General features: G+C 39.7%; 1 protein-coding gene across 4 annotated transcripts in view; it reads right to left on the reverse strand.

Annotated features, from left to right (window-relative positions):
* LOC101731425 overlaps positions 1-13,637 on the reverse strand; it is a 64,067-nt gene that overhangs the window by 21,084 nt on the left and 29,346 nt on the right. For all 4 annotated transcript variants that reach the window (XM_031905348.1, XM_031905346.1, XM_031905344.1 and 1 more), the window contains exons 4-5: positions 13,220-13,277; positions 7,174-7,285 (exon numbers count right to left, since the gene is read on the reverse strand). In XM_031905348.1, the coding sequence (XP_031761208.1) occupies positions 7,174-7,285; positions 13,220-13,277 (170 nt within the window). The remainder of the gene's footprint in view (positions 1-7,173; positions 7,286-13,219; positions 13,278-13,637) is intronic.

A 13,637-nucleotide genomic window follows, 5' to 3' on the forward strand; every position in this document is an offset into this window, starting at 1 on the left:
CTTTTTATTGCATCCCCTAGGCATGTTCCACAATAAAATTTTAACTGTGGTCATATTGTCATACAATATACTTATTTATATAGTTAGAAGACACTGTGAAGGAAATTCTGTCTCCCCCACGTTTTGCTCTGTGCAACCAAGTTACGTAATAACAAGAAACTTGAAAAAATTTTCTCCTTACCCACACCCTCCCCCACACACTCCATCATTCCAGCATGAGTTTGCTGCAGTAACATTGAAATCTAACTCTGCTGCACTTAGAGCCATGGGGAATGCTGCGTTATCTTGCAGACTGTATTATCAGCGCCGGATTTTAAATCTGGGCACCCAGAGGCTGCCCCCCATTCGCGCCCCCCCGCCTGTGCGAAGAAGGTCCCCAATCTTCTAACCACGAGCCACCCCTGCGCTGCCGCAAGCGTGCATGCGCAGACTTTAAACTCCATATGGGAGCGAAATGGCAAAATTTTGTTGCAGCGGGGTGGCATGCCTTTCCTAAGTTTGTGCCGCCCTAGGCCCGGGCCTTTGTGGCCTCGCCACAAATTCAGGCCTGTGTATTATAGTGATTCTGTTACCTGTCCGGAGAGTTGTGTCTTGTATCTTTCCATATTGGGAAGCTAAATAGGAAAGGTTGTTATTCTCTCCGCAGGGTGTTAAATGGGCATGCTTCTAGCCAAGTTATGACCTCCTCAAGTGAAGTGGAGATTTTTCCCTTTGTCCGAGACTCATAGCCATGCCGGAAAGATCACAGCATAAGGTTGTTTCTGTCTCAGTTTGCTAGACTGGCTATTAATGGTCAACACATTTCTCTGTCTGCCCCCTCCACCCTTTCAGGCAGGCCCAGAATCCAAAAATTGTTTCATCATAAACAATTTTCCAAATTGTCTGCTTTCCTTTCCAGCCAGGCTATTTGTTTTTCTGTAGCAGTTATGGGGTGGGGCCCAGTCTGTCTCCCAGTCTGCCTGTTTTGATGTCCCTTGTGCTGCTGATGAAGTACATTTGCTTGTGCGCTGTGGTGGCAGGTGTCACGGGAGGTACCGTGATCCAATTAATGACTATTCACCAACAACCACGACTGCAAGAGGAGCAAGAGAAGATTTTTGTTGGGTTCATTTCCCTCCTTGGTGTCCAGCTAGGGGAATTTTATGAGCTAAATGATTGCAGGCAAAATAGTAAGGGAATTACTAATTGTCAAGTGCCAGCCCGGGGTCCCCCGGAGGTGCCTTGTTGACTCCTATAATAACAGTCTTGCTCCAACACAATCCTGTCACCCCTGTGATCATCTAGTTTCCCAACCCTTTTTCTGATTGCCAGCAGGCTTGGATCAGTTTCTTGGGCATCCCTAAAAGTCAGTTACATAGGTTCATAACAGTTACGTAGTAAATCTGCTAGGTTGGTGAAATTTGGGGGCTGCGCTCTATGTGCACTACCTGGTTACTTGTTCTGATGTGTTGCTGGATATGAATTCTGAAGTTGTTGAGGATACGCATGTCTGCTGCTGTGAGACTGCACTGAATGTTGCCAATATCATTGCCCACCAGTACAGGAGTGGGAAGATGATCAAGGACCCCAACTGTAAGTTGTATTGGTTTGTTACCCACATCTAAACTGACTTGAGCCACTGGAATCTCCTTGGTTCCTCCAGGTAGAAGAATATGAGCAGACTGTCCTAGGAGGACATCTGAGGCAGAGAACATGTGGGGTTCCGCTAGGGTAATATAGGCCCCAGAATCCAGAAATCCTTCAGCCGGTTTCCCATTGAGCATCACTGAGATGATATGCTTGGGACGGGAAATGTGATCATTCCAATGGACTTTCAGAAGGACATAATCCTTTGGCTTGGATAGAGGTACCCCATGGGTCTGTTGTTGTACTGCTTGAATGGCCTGTCCTTGAACAGCACTTAACCCCCCTGTCTGAGAGCAGTTACTGGACACACCATTGGGTTAATGGAGGTTCTGAGTGGTTTCGGACACTGTTTACTGCATGAGGTTGTTGTGGTGCTGGCCAGAGAGGGCATGGAGTTGAGGAACCTGCCTGTGGTTTTGTTCCATGACGGGCCCCAACAGATGGTAGAGCTGTGCAAGGCATTTTACCTCTGCCATGGTGAGCTTGAGCCTGTCTTTACAAGCACTGTCAGCCAGCCGAGCTGCTTTCTCCAAAGTTTTCAGGGAACGATAATCACAATCTCAAAGGGGTGCAGGTATGTGTCGATTCCATCCCAGAAGTTATCAAAAGAGGGAAAGGCTGCATGGGTGAGCATGACCATGGGTTTGAAATGCTCAGTATAGGGGTGCTGCAGTTGTTCTGTGCTCATAGTGTAAAGTGGAACTCTCCTCATCTGCTCCTCCTGAATCGTCAATTCCAGCAGTTTAAAATGTTCTGAACCAGTGAGGTCCGATCCCAGACCTTAACCGATACTTCACCATAGTGGGGTCATCCTCCACCTGACACACTGTTGCCCTGTGTACTGGAAGGTTAGTCTCAGCATCCATTTCACTTGCATATGTCATCTGGATTGAGGACAGACCTGCCTGGTCCATATCTTGCCATATCTGTAAGCCCTGGCCGAGTAGCCTTTGTGTGTTGGGCAGCAAAGAGTTGTCATTGTACTTTAGTTAGTCGAATAGTTTTGATTCCCCGATTCTTGCACAGACCCTTGAGAATGGGAAAACGAAGTTCAGACAGTTCAGCCAATTCATCCTCCATTGCATGTGGTTCTGGGAACAGTCTCTACATAAAAATTATCCCACGCTTGGCCACCCCTTTCTGTCATGGGAGGTACCGGGATCTAATTAATGACTGCTCACCGGTAACAACGATTGGAAGACAAATAACTTCTTTATTTTATCTTAGAAAAAGTCCTAACTGAGAACTCCAACTGCCAAGTCCCTAGTCACTGACTTCTTCTTTTGAGCTCCTCTGATTGGCCAGTGAATGCAGTTGGCCTCCATTGGCTGCTGGAATTCACAGACCCCTTCACTGTGAGGATAGGCACTGTGACACAATGCCAGATCTATTTAGAAATACCTTGTGCCAACTGCTACCAAAGTAAAACTTTGGGTCTTGTACAAAACATGCCAGCGTCTTCTTTGCAGCACCTCCTTTTCCCCGGGGAGTCAATGCTGTGTGAGCATCGGTGCCATTTTGAGTCGGCATAATTTGCGTAGCTGTACTGCTTGTTACTGCGCACTTGTGCCAATTTTTTCACATCATCAGAGCAGGCAACTGGAATTTCTTGGCGAGTAGCATTTTGAGAAGCTTCTCTGTGTTCTGTTTTGTGCAGGATAACCACAGTATCAAGAGCCCCTGGTCAGAGCTCACAGGAGACACGTCTTATCTGTTCTCCATGGAGGCTACGCTGATGTGTTTTTTAGCATTGCTTTGCAGTTTGGTACTTTGAATTCATCAGAATGTGTACTTGTGTAATGTTTTTCTGGGGATCTCTGTACAGTTAGGGTGTTTTATATGGTTACCAGTTTTGAGGTAATTTTTGGAATTTGCTAATTGAATTAAATACTAACTGTAGATATTAGCATCACAATAGCCTTGGATACTGTGCTTGTTCAAGAACTCATCCAGGCCCCTCTTAAAGGCATTAACAGAATCTGCCATTACCACATCACTAGGAAGGGCATCCCACAACCTCACTGCTCTCACTGTGAAAAAAATCGCCTACGCTGCTTCACATGGAAGCTCCGTTCCTCTAAAGGGGTGGCCTCTGGTGCGTTGATCATTTTTATGGGAAAACACCCCCTATCTGTCTATAATCCCCTCTAATGTATTTGTACAGAGTAATCATGTCCCCTCGCAAGCGCCTTTTTTCAAGAGAAAACAAACCCAACCTCGACAGTCTAACCTCATAGTTTAAATCCCCTTTACCAGTTTAGTTGCACGTCTCTGCACTCTCTCTCCAGCTCATTAATATCCTTTTTAAGGACTGGAGCCCAAAACTGCACTGCATACTCAAGGTGAGGCCTTACCAGGGACCTATAGAGAGGCAAAATTATGTTTTCATCCCTTGAGTCAATGCCCTTTTATACAAGACAGCACTTTATTTGCTTTAGTAGCTACCGAATGACACTGCCTGGATTAGGCAACTTTATCTACAAAAAACCCTAGATCCTTCTCCATTAAGGATACCCCCAACAAACTTCCTTTTAGTAGATAGCTTGCGTTTATATTATTTCTACCAAAGTGCATAACTTTGCACTTATCAACATTGAACCTCATTTTCCAGTTTGCTGCCCAGTTTTCCAATTTTGTCAAAACGCTCTACAAAGTGGCAGCATCCTTCATGGAACTTATAGTTTTGCACAATTTAGTGTCGTCAGCAACAATAGAAACAGTACTCTCTATGCCCACCTCCAGGTCATTAATAAACAAGTTAAAAAGCAAAGGACCAAAGACTGACTCCTGCCTAGCAACACTGGTCCAAGCCAGTTCTCTATCCAATTACAAATATTATGTTCTAGGTAAGTGCTGTCCAACTTTTGCGGTGCCAAGGGCCGGAATTTCTCTCACATACATGGTGGGGGGCACTAATGGAAGCCAGTTTTGGCCACTCCCCCATTTTAAACCACACCCACTTCAAACCACACCCATTTTATCACAATGGTCGCTGCAGGGATATCAACCATCATTCACATGTTAAAAAATTATATTATGTCATATTAAGACACACCCTTAAATCCATGTGCCTCCTCCTCCCCTGTGGATAGCAGCAACCCCCAGCACATAATTACACACCTTAGGAACCATATAATGGCTATTTCCAACTGCTAACAAACTCCCAGAACAAACCCCTGCCAGGTTCACCTCCCACAGGCAGCATAGGCCAGGCAGTACATACAATGTCTGAGGTGTGAAGAGGTGAACAATGTGAGTGATTACATCCTGAGCCTGAGGTGTGAACACTGCAGGGGGTAAACAATGCAGAGATTAAAAGGTGTGAACAACACAGGGGATTACATTTTTAAACAATACAGGGGGATTACAGCCTGAATCTGAGGTGAGAACCATGCAGGGGCCAGTTAATCACAGTACTGATACCATTTAAAGCTTACACAAAATTAAGCCATCAAAGCAGCCAGACAGGTGGGGGACCACACAGAGGGGGGTCGAGGGCCGCATGCAGCCCACGGGCCGCCAGTTGGACAGCACTGCTCTAGGCCAATATTCCTAAATTTTATCATTAACCTTCTGTGAGGTACTGTATCAAACACAGTACCTCACAGTCAAAGTACATGACATCAACTGCCATTCCAGCATCGAGGTTCCCGCTCACCTCCTCATAAAAGGTGACTAAATTAGTCTGGCAAGATCTGTTACGCATAAAACCATGCTGGCACAAACTTATAGTATTGTGAACTGCAATGTATTCAAGTATCCTATCCCTTATTACCCCTTCCAAAAGCTTTCCAAATACTGATGTCAGACACTTGTGCTCTGATAAACTTCAGTCACACTTTATTGCTGTGCTGCAAGTTGGAGTGATATCACCCCTTCCCCAAGTAGTTGATCAGAACAATGGTAAGGTAGCAAGAGAGCAGCTACCTGACACCTGCATTGCTAAAAGTGGTAGATATCCAAATAGGGCTCATTAGTAAAAAGTCCAGGTCTGGCTTGGGACTCCTCCACCTTTTACTTCATACCTCCCAACATTTGAAAAATGGAAAGAGGAACAAAAAGAAATGTTGTGTGTAGCGCAACAAACATTTTTTTTACCACACCCATTTTTGCGACCACACCCCCTAAATACCACTCCCATTTTACTAAATTTGGCAGGTTATTTAAAGTTTGAACACATTTCTGTGGGTTTTGTTTTATGTGTTATTACAGTTTTGCAAATAAAGGTGAAATTGCCCTTTAAGATGCAAGTCTCAGTTCCCCCCAAAGACCTGCTTAGCTTATTAGTTACAATTGTATCTTAGTGCAGGTATAACATGTTAAGATTTCCGGGCTCTCTGCCAAAAGCTACTTTTTAATTAAGTTTGTATCTTTTTTAGTGTTCAGTGTAGGAGATCAAAGGGAAATGAGGGACTTTTCAGTAAGAATCCGGGACTGCTGGCTGAGCTGTTAAAGGAAAAGTAACACTAACATTTTTCAAGTAAAAAATCTATTCTACCCTGCCCCAATAATTGCGCTATCCTGCAAACCACTTAGTATTTTGAATGCTTTATTAGAAAATACCTGCTAAAACTTGGCTTCCGGTCAATTGAAATAAGGCGATACAGCGATGCAGGAGCAGCATCCACTATGCGACGATCAACTGATCAAGCCTAGCCTGATTCCTTCCTATACAGAAAGAAGGCTAGGCTTGATCAATCGATCGTCGCATAGTGGATGCTGCTCCTTCCTTCGCCGTATCGCCTTATTTTAATTGACCGGAAGCCAAGTTTTATCAGGTATTTTCTAATAAAGCATTCAAAATACTAAGTGGTTTGCAGGATAGGGCAATTATTGGGGCAGGGTAGAATAGATTTTTTACTTGAAAAATGTTAGTGTTACTTTTCCTTTAACAGCTGTATGTGTGAGAACACTCCTCTATGTTTATCATGTTTTTAATGATATGGAAATAAATATATGTTTTTACTAAACTATTGCCCGGCGCTCCGCTTCTACTTCCATTTTTTCCCTTTGAATTTTGGCCCTGTCGGGGGCCATTGGGGAGCGTGGTAGCTCCGTGTGCATGTTACAGCCTGCTATCCTGGTGTGTGCTCCCCTTATTGCTTTTAGGGCAATTATTGGGGCAGGGTAGAATAGATTTTTTACTTGAAAAATTTTAGTGTTACTTTTCCTTTAAAAGAGGGATTGTCCCATGAAAACCAGGACAGCTGAGAGGTAAAGAGTGGCTCACATTTAATTTAGGTTAACTTTTAGAAGTTATAGAATAGCCTATTCTTAGTTTTCAATTGGTCTTTTTTTTTTTATAGTTTTTGAATTATTTGCCTTCCTCTTTAGATGGTTTCCAGCTTTCAATAGGGGGTCACTGATCCTTGCTTGTGCTTTTGTAGAGAAGAAATGATAAAAAATATTCATATTTATGTTAATTACTAAAGTGCAATGTATGCAATGTAAATCCACTATAAATGCTTAATAAAAAATTGGTTCTTTTTAATTTTAACTATGCATATATACACTTTAGTAGGAAAACTTATAAAAAATTGTACTTACAGTATAGCTGCTTCAAGGCACATTTCTATATGCTCTAAAATACTATTCGCAAGAGGTTTGTAAACATTAGCCTTAATCCCTTGAACAGATCTTCCATTTAATCCTTTTAGCCCTATATAAAATAATAAAATTTGTTAATCAACAGTGCAAGCCAAGACTAACTAGGTGGGGATGCAAGCATAGTTTTATGGTTTTAATAAAGTCCATATAGTTATCCAGAAATCTCAAAATTACAAAAAAGGCTTTCTTCCATAGGGGAATCTTTACTAAAGGGTTAAAGAGAAACTTTTACCAAAAATGAGACTTTCCCACAACACTGCCAATTTACTAAAAGGAGAGTACGACAAGTTTAGGAGAATTAACATCATATTGGTGAAAATTCTCTTCACGCTGTTAAACATATTTCCTTTCCAGGTGACATTTCTCTAGTGCATATTCTCCAGTTTACTAAGAAAACAACAATAAATTTTCCCCAAGAAAAGTTTCTTCAAGTTCAGGCTAATTTCCTCCATGCTAATATCCAACAGACATCATTTCATTATGGCGAAAAATTTTTTAAAGAATTTTCCCCACTACAATTGTATTGGGAAAATACACAAGTGAACTTTTTACAGAAAATGCCAAGAAAAAAATTCACCCCACTTCTCATGCAACTTTGCAAATATGAAATGTGTAATAAAAAAAAAATTGGGGGAAGTGAGGTAAACTTATGACGAGGAGAAAATTCACACATTAGTATGCCCCACAAAGTCCATATTAAGTACATTTTGATTTTTAACTATTTCTATTTTCTGTGTAATATTAATATAGTACCTTTTACTTGATCCTAACAAAGCTGCATAAATCCATATTGATGGCAAAACAATCCTACTGGGTGTAATTAATGTTTAAATATTTTTTTAGCAGAACTAAGGAACGGTGATACAAAGTATTAAAACATTCCTTATGCTGAAACCTCAAGCACCAAACATTTTGTATTGCTGAGTAAATATAAATAAATATAATGGATAATTATGGAGTGAGACAGACATCATCTGGACAATAGTCCAAATTTGTAACAGCCCATCAGAAAAAACATTTTTGTAGATCACCTCTATCATTTTAAACATTATGTTTTGAAGCTAAAGACAAGCATCAGCACTGCTAAAACTCTCTCTCTCCTGTTTTCTCTGCTTTATCTGTGCTGGGGATTTCCCAGACCAGGATATACAGACAGCCAAAAAGGAAGTTCTGGTACTTGACATTAGGGATGTAGCGAACATCGCCAAAAATGTTCGCAAACCCGTTTGCGGACTTTCGGCAAAACTCGCGAATATTCACGAACCCCATAGACTTCAATGGGAAGGCGAACTTTAAAACCTAGAAAAGCCATTTCTGGCCAGAAAACTGATTTTAAAGTTGTTTAAAGGGTGCCACGACCTGGACAGTGGCATGCAGGAGGGGGATCAAGGGCAAAAATTTATCTGAAAAATACTTTGTAAAAAAAACGCCAAAAAAAAACCGCAAGCTATTCCTATGTAAATGCAGCGGAAAAAACCGAAGCGAAAAAACGCGGCGAACCCAAAATGGCGAACATCACCAAAAGTTCGCAAATTTGCGGACTTGCGAACACCCGATGTTCGCGCGAATTAGTTCGCCGGCGAACAGTTCGCTACATCTCTACTTGACATGCCTTCACTGATTCTGCTTCATTTACATGAAGCTTGTTTGCAAGATTCAGCCAATTGGAAAAATGAAATGCAAATGAAGCAGGAGAGGGAAGACAGTGTGAACATCCTTATTTGACTGTCAGCAAGCTGGTGTCCAGTGATCCTCAACACTAGCTTGCATAGAGAGTTTTAGCAGTGTATATGGTCTGTAGCTTCAAAACTAAACATTTCCAATAATAAAGATGATTTACAAAAATGTTTTTTTCTGACAGGGGCTGTCTACTACTACTGTCGGAGGGTAAACATCCCCATTAAGAAATGTCATTGTACAAGAGAAAATTAACTACACAGCAGAAGCATGGGTTTTTAAGTGTGATAAATTTGGTTATGCAGTCTATTTGCTTGCAGACCTGATTGGTTTATAAACCAATATTAGGTACAAGTGTGTCTTCCTATCTGACCAGTGACATTTCAGAATTATGTAGCACTGGAGAACTTTTCAGCAGTAAAAATGTTTTGTAAGACAAATCCCACCATTGTTATAATACACTCAAAGAGTTAATTTAGTAATTTTTCCTTGTTTTATTGCTGAATTAAAACCGGGGGTACTAGCAAATGTGGTCTACTTTTCTCACACAAAAGTCTACCCCTTGAGGTATTCAGTATCAGGGAAAAATGTAACCCACGTTTTTCTATTTCATTGAATAAAACTATTTCCCAAGGGCCCATGAGGAAGGGGATTACCCCCTTACAAATCTGTCAGGATCAGTAACAATTTATGTAAACCCAAACAGTAAGGCTAATCCTAGGGTAAAATGTGGCTGTCTTCAGCTAAATGTAAACTTTTTTTGCTCTACAAGAAACTGCAAAAGAAGCTTTTTTTGAAGAGATCTGTTACTTTGTCCACTAAATTATTCCTAAAGCATCATTACTTTTGTGGTATCCACCCAGTGAATAATGCAGCACTATTCAAAGCTCTTTCTGGGCTGAGTATCCAGTTTCTTTTGCATTAATTGGGGTGCTGTGTGCTGGTTAAGTACTTAGTACATCGTAACATAGGTTGAAAAGACACATGTCCATCAAGTTCAACAATGCGTTATTTACCTCACATTGCGTTAATTCTCGCATAGAAATAATACTAAAGCATGATTCACTAACACATATGAAGCGTTAAACGTGCTAAATATCTCATTAGTCCATGCGAAGATTAACAACTACTTGGGGCAGGTGGTACTTAAAGAAAATTGTGGTTCGTGAGCTTTTGGCAACACAACATGGACTTAGCAGTGGGATTTTTTCATGTATGTGTTGGCCCTAGAGTGATGCATCCTCCAGTTTTAGGGAAATGGTCATTTTCAGAACAGTTTTCCGAAAGTAATGGTTATGTGCGTAATATTGTGCGCTAATATATCACGCGGGAAATAACGCACTCGGCGGAAAATGACGCAAGAAAAATGCTCATCGTGAGTTTAAGATTAAGAACATCGCGTCTTAATTATGACGCCTGTCCTTTTAGTGAATTGAGCGTTAAGTTGCAAAAAATGAGAAGCGATAAAATTTTTAACGCATGCTATAAATAGCGCTCGTTTTATCGCACTTTAGTGAATCAACCCCAAAGTATAAAGAGATTAAGAAACTTAAACAAGTGGCAAAAAACTAAGAAAGAAAAAGAAAATCTATTTAAGGTAGACTGCTGGTAGCCTGGGCTTGGTAGTCTTTGGTTTTATTAACCCTGTATTTTCTCACTTACTAAAAAGCCATTCAACCCCTTCTTAAAGAGATGTAATGCATTTGCCAGTACTGATTCAGGGAGAGAATTCCAGAACTTCACAGCTCTTACTTTAAAAAGTCCTCCCCAAAGATGAAACCTCTCCTCTCTTCTAAACTGGTATGGATGTCCTACTAATAAATAACCAGTGTATACAACCACAACTTTGCCAGCCTTTCTTCAAAACAGACTTTTCCACACCCTTTATCAGCTTAGTTGCTCTTATTTTGGCTCTCTCGAAATTCATGTTTAAAGGGATACTGTCATGATTTTTATGGTATACTTTTTATTTCTAAATTACACAGCAAATAATTCATTTTAATTCATTTAAAATTTTATTCTTGAACCAACAAATGTATTGTTATTAGTTGTAATATTGGTGTGTAGGCATCTCAGTGCACTGTGCCTGATTCTAAGCTTTTAGAAGGAGCCAGCGCTACACATTAGAACCGCTTTCAAGGAAACCTACTGTTTCTCCTAATCCCATCTAACTGTAGGAGTTGCTAGCCAGACTTGGATTTCTTACTATTGAGTGCTAGTCTGGTAACTACTGGGAGGTGCTATATGCTACCTTCCCATTGTTCTGCTGATTGGCTGCTGCTCAGCAGTAAAGTGTAATTGAAGTGCAGGTCACATGGCTGTGTCACCCTGGGAAATGAAGAATATGGCTAATGAAATGTGAAATTTTAAAATTAAATATTAAAAAATCTGTTTGTGTTTCTGAAAGATAGATTTCAATGCAAGGATTCTGCTAGGGAAGCCCTATTAACTGATGTTTTTCCATGACAGTATTCCTTTAAGCACTGGAGGTCAAAATCTCATCTGCCACTTAGCCACCTGGATTGCAGTTTGTCAAGATCCTGCAGCAAGGATGATGCATCCTGGATGAAATTAATTGGGCTGCAGAGTTTCCTGTCATTTGTAAACACTGATCCATTGTTTACAATACCCTCCCCTAAATCATTAATGAACAAGTTTAATAAAAGTGGACCCAATACAGAACCCTGTAGGACCCCACTAAGAACCTTACTCCAAGTATATCATGTACCATTGACAACCACATTCTGTACACGATGCTTCAGCCAGTTTCCTATCGATGTACAAATAACATTACTAAGATGAACAGATCTTGGTTTAGAAAAGCAGTTGTTTATGGGGCATTGTAACAAAAGCTTTAGCAAAATAGAAATAAGTCACATTTACTGATTACATTTACTGTCCAATGCATTACTAACTTCATCATGAAAAGCAATCAAAGTGTCTTACATGACCTATCCTTCATAAAGCCATGCTTAAATACTTGAATTACATCTCTTTCCTCCAATGCATAGGTACCATACCAGATGAAAGAGTGTCTCAGAGAATCTCAGAAAAAAGAGGCTTGGCTAAAACTGAACTAAGCAACGGTGTATTCCATCTGGTCCCAGTGCCTTGTTCACATTGAGTTAACGTTTATGCATCAAATCCTCCACCAGCCACTGATTAGCACAGATTGTCTTAATGTCCTATAAATATTGATAATTGGTGAGTGCACAGAACCTCTTGTTTTTGTTTATAGAAATGTTGTGGTCAGAGCATCACTGCACAACTTTCCCTTTGTTACTGACTTCAGGTGGGTCTTGAAACACTGTCTACTCTATTGTATACACTGAAGAACAAAAAAACAATTAAGCACATTTGCCTTTTCTGTATCCTTTATAACCACATTATTTCTATTTCTTAATGGAGTCACACTTTTAATCTGCATCTTTTTACCATTAACATTCTTTATAAAATTTTAAGGGTTAGTCTTAGCCTCTGCTGCAAATCGTTTCTCATTTTCTATTTTTGCCGTCCTGATTCCTGCTTTACAACATTTGCTATAGTGTCTATAGTTATTAAAAGCAGCTTCTGTCCCCTCCTTAAAACATTTACTTCTTAAGGGAAAACTATATTCCCAAACAATACAGGTCTAAATAAAAAAGAAATTGCATAAAGTATCTTATATCTAAAGCCCTGTTTCATATAAATAAACCATTTCCATAAAATAATATATATTTTTTAATATTCAACAATGGGTAATCCTCAATAGAAAATTACCTTTACACACTGATAAATCTTAATTTTTACTACAAAGAGATTTTCATAAATATTGAAATGCAATACAAGAGAATGTTTAACACTGAGCAGGAGTAGAAAAGAAGTGGCACATCACATTTTAGTTTAAATCTTTTGGGTTAATTTTTCCTTAGAATACATTGAGCTCAAAAAATATTATTTGCTTTACCCTATGTATTTTTTGGCAGTGCAGCCAGCATATGAGGATTATTATCCAGAATGCTTGGAACCTTGTGTTTTCCGGATAAGGGATCTTTCTATTATTTGGATCACCATACTATGAGTACTACTAAAGATTTAACCATTAAATAAACAGGATTGTTTTGACGCTAAAATATGGATTCATGCAGCCTAATTAGAATCAACCAAGTTTAAGCTTTTATTTTAACAGGGAAAAAGGAAATTATAAGAAATTAGACTTATTTGCTGAATATGGATATTATGGTAGATGGTCTTCCCATAATTTGGAATTCCTGCATAATGTTTTTGGTATAAGGGATCTCACACATGTACATATAAACATATCCAATACCTTGTATCTTGCTGGACTTTGCCTTCAGTCCCAAGCTCTGATGATTCTGTTTTCTCACCTAAAATGAATGGAGATTGATTAAAGTCACGTTGAATAGTATGTACCGATGGTCTACATATAAAACAAACAAAGAAACCAAAACACTATATGATATCATGCCTGCTTTTCATCATTGCAGCCATAAAATTATTGGTAGTGAGTTGGCAATTTTTATTTAATTAAAAAAAAAATATATATGATGACCAATATTGATAAAATAGAAAAAATGATTTAGAAGCAACCACAAGTTTTAATACTTATCTCAATGCATTGATCCTCAAAATGCATTTAAATGCACTTAAAAAAGGGCACTAAAGGGGCCAGCAAACATTTTGTGTAGTAGTCAGCAAATAAATTATTTTAGGCAGTTAACCTGTGT

The sequence above is a fragment of the Xenopus tropicalis genome, chromosome 7, assembly GCF_000004195.4.
Source record: "Xenopus tropicalis strain Nigerian chromosome 7, UCB_Xtro_10.0, whole genome shotgun sequence".
Lineage (NCBI taxonomy): Eukaryota > Metazoa > Chordata > Amphibia > Anura > Pipidae > Xenopus > Xenopus tropicalis.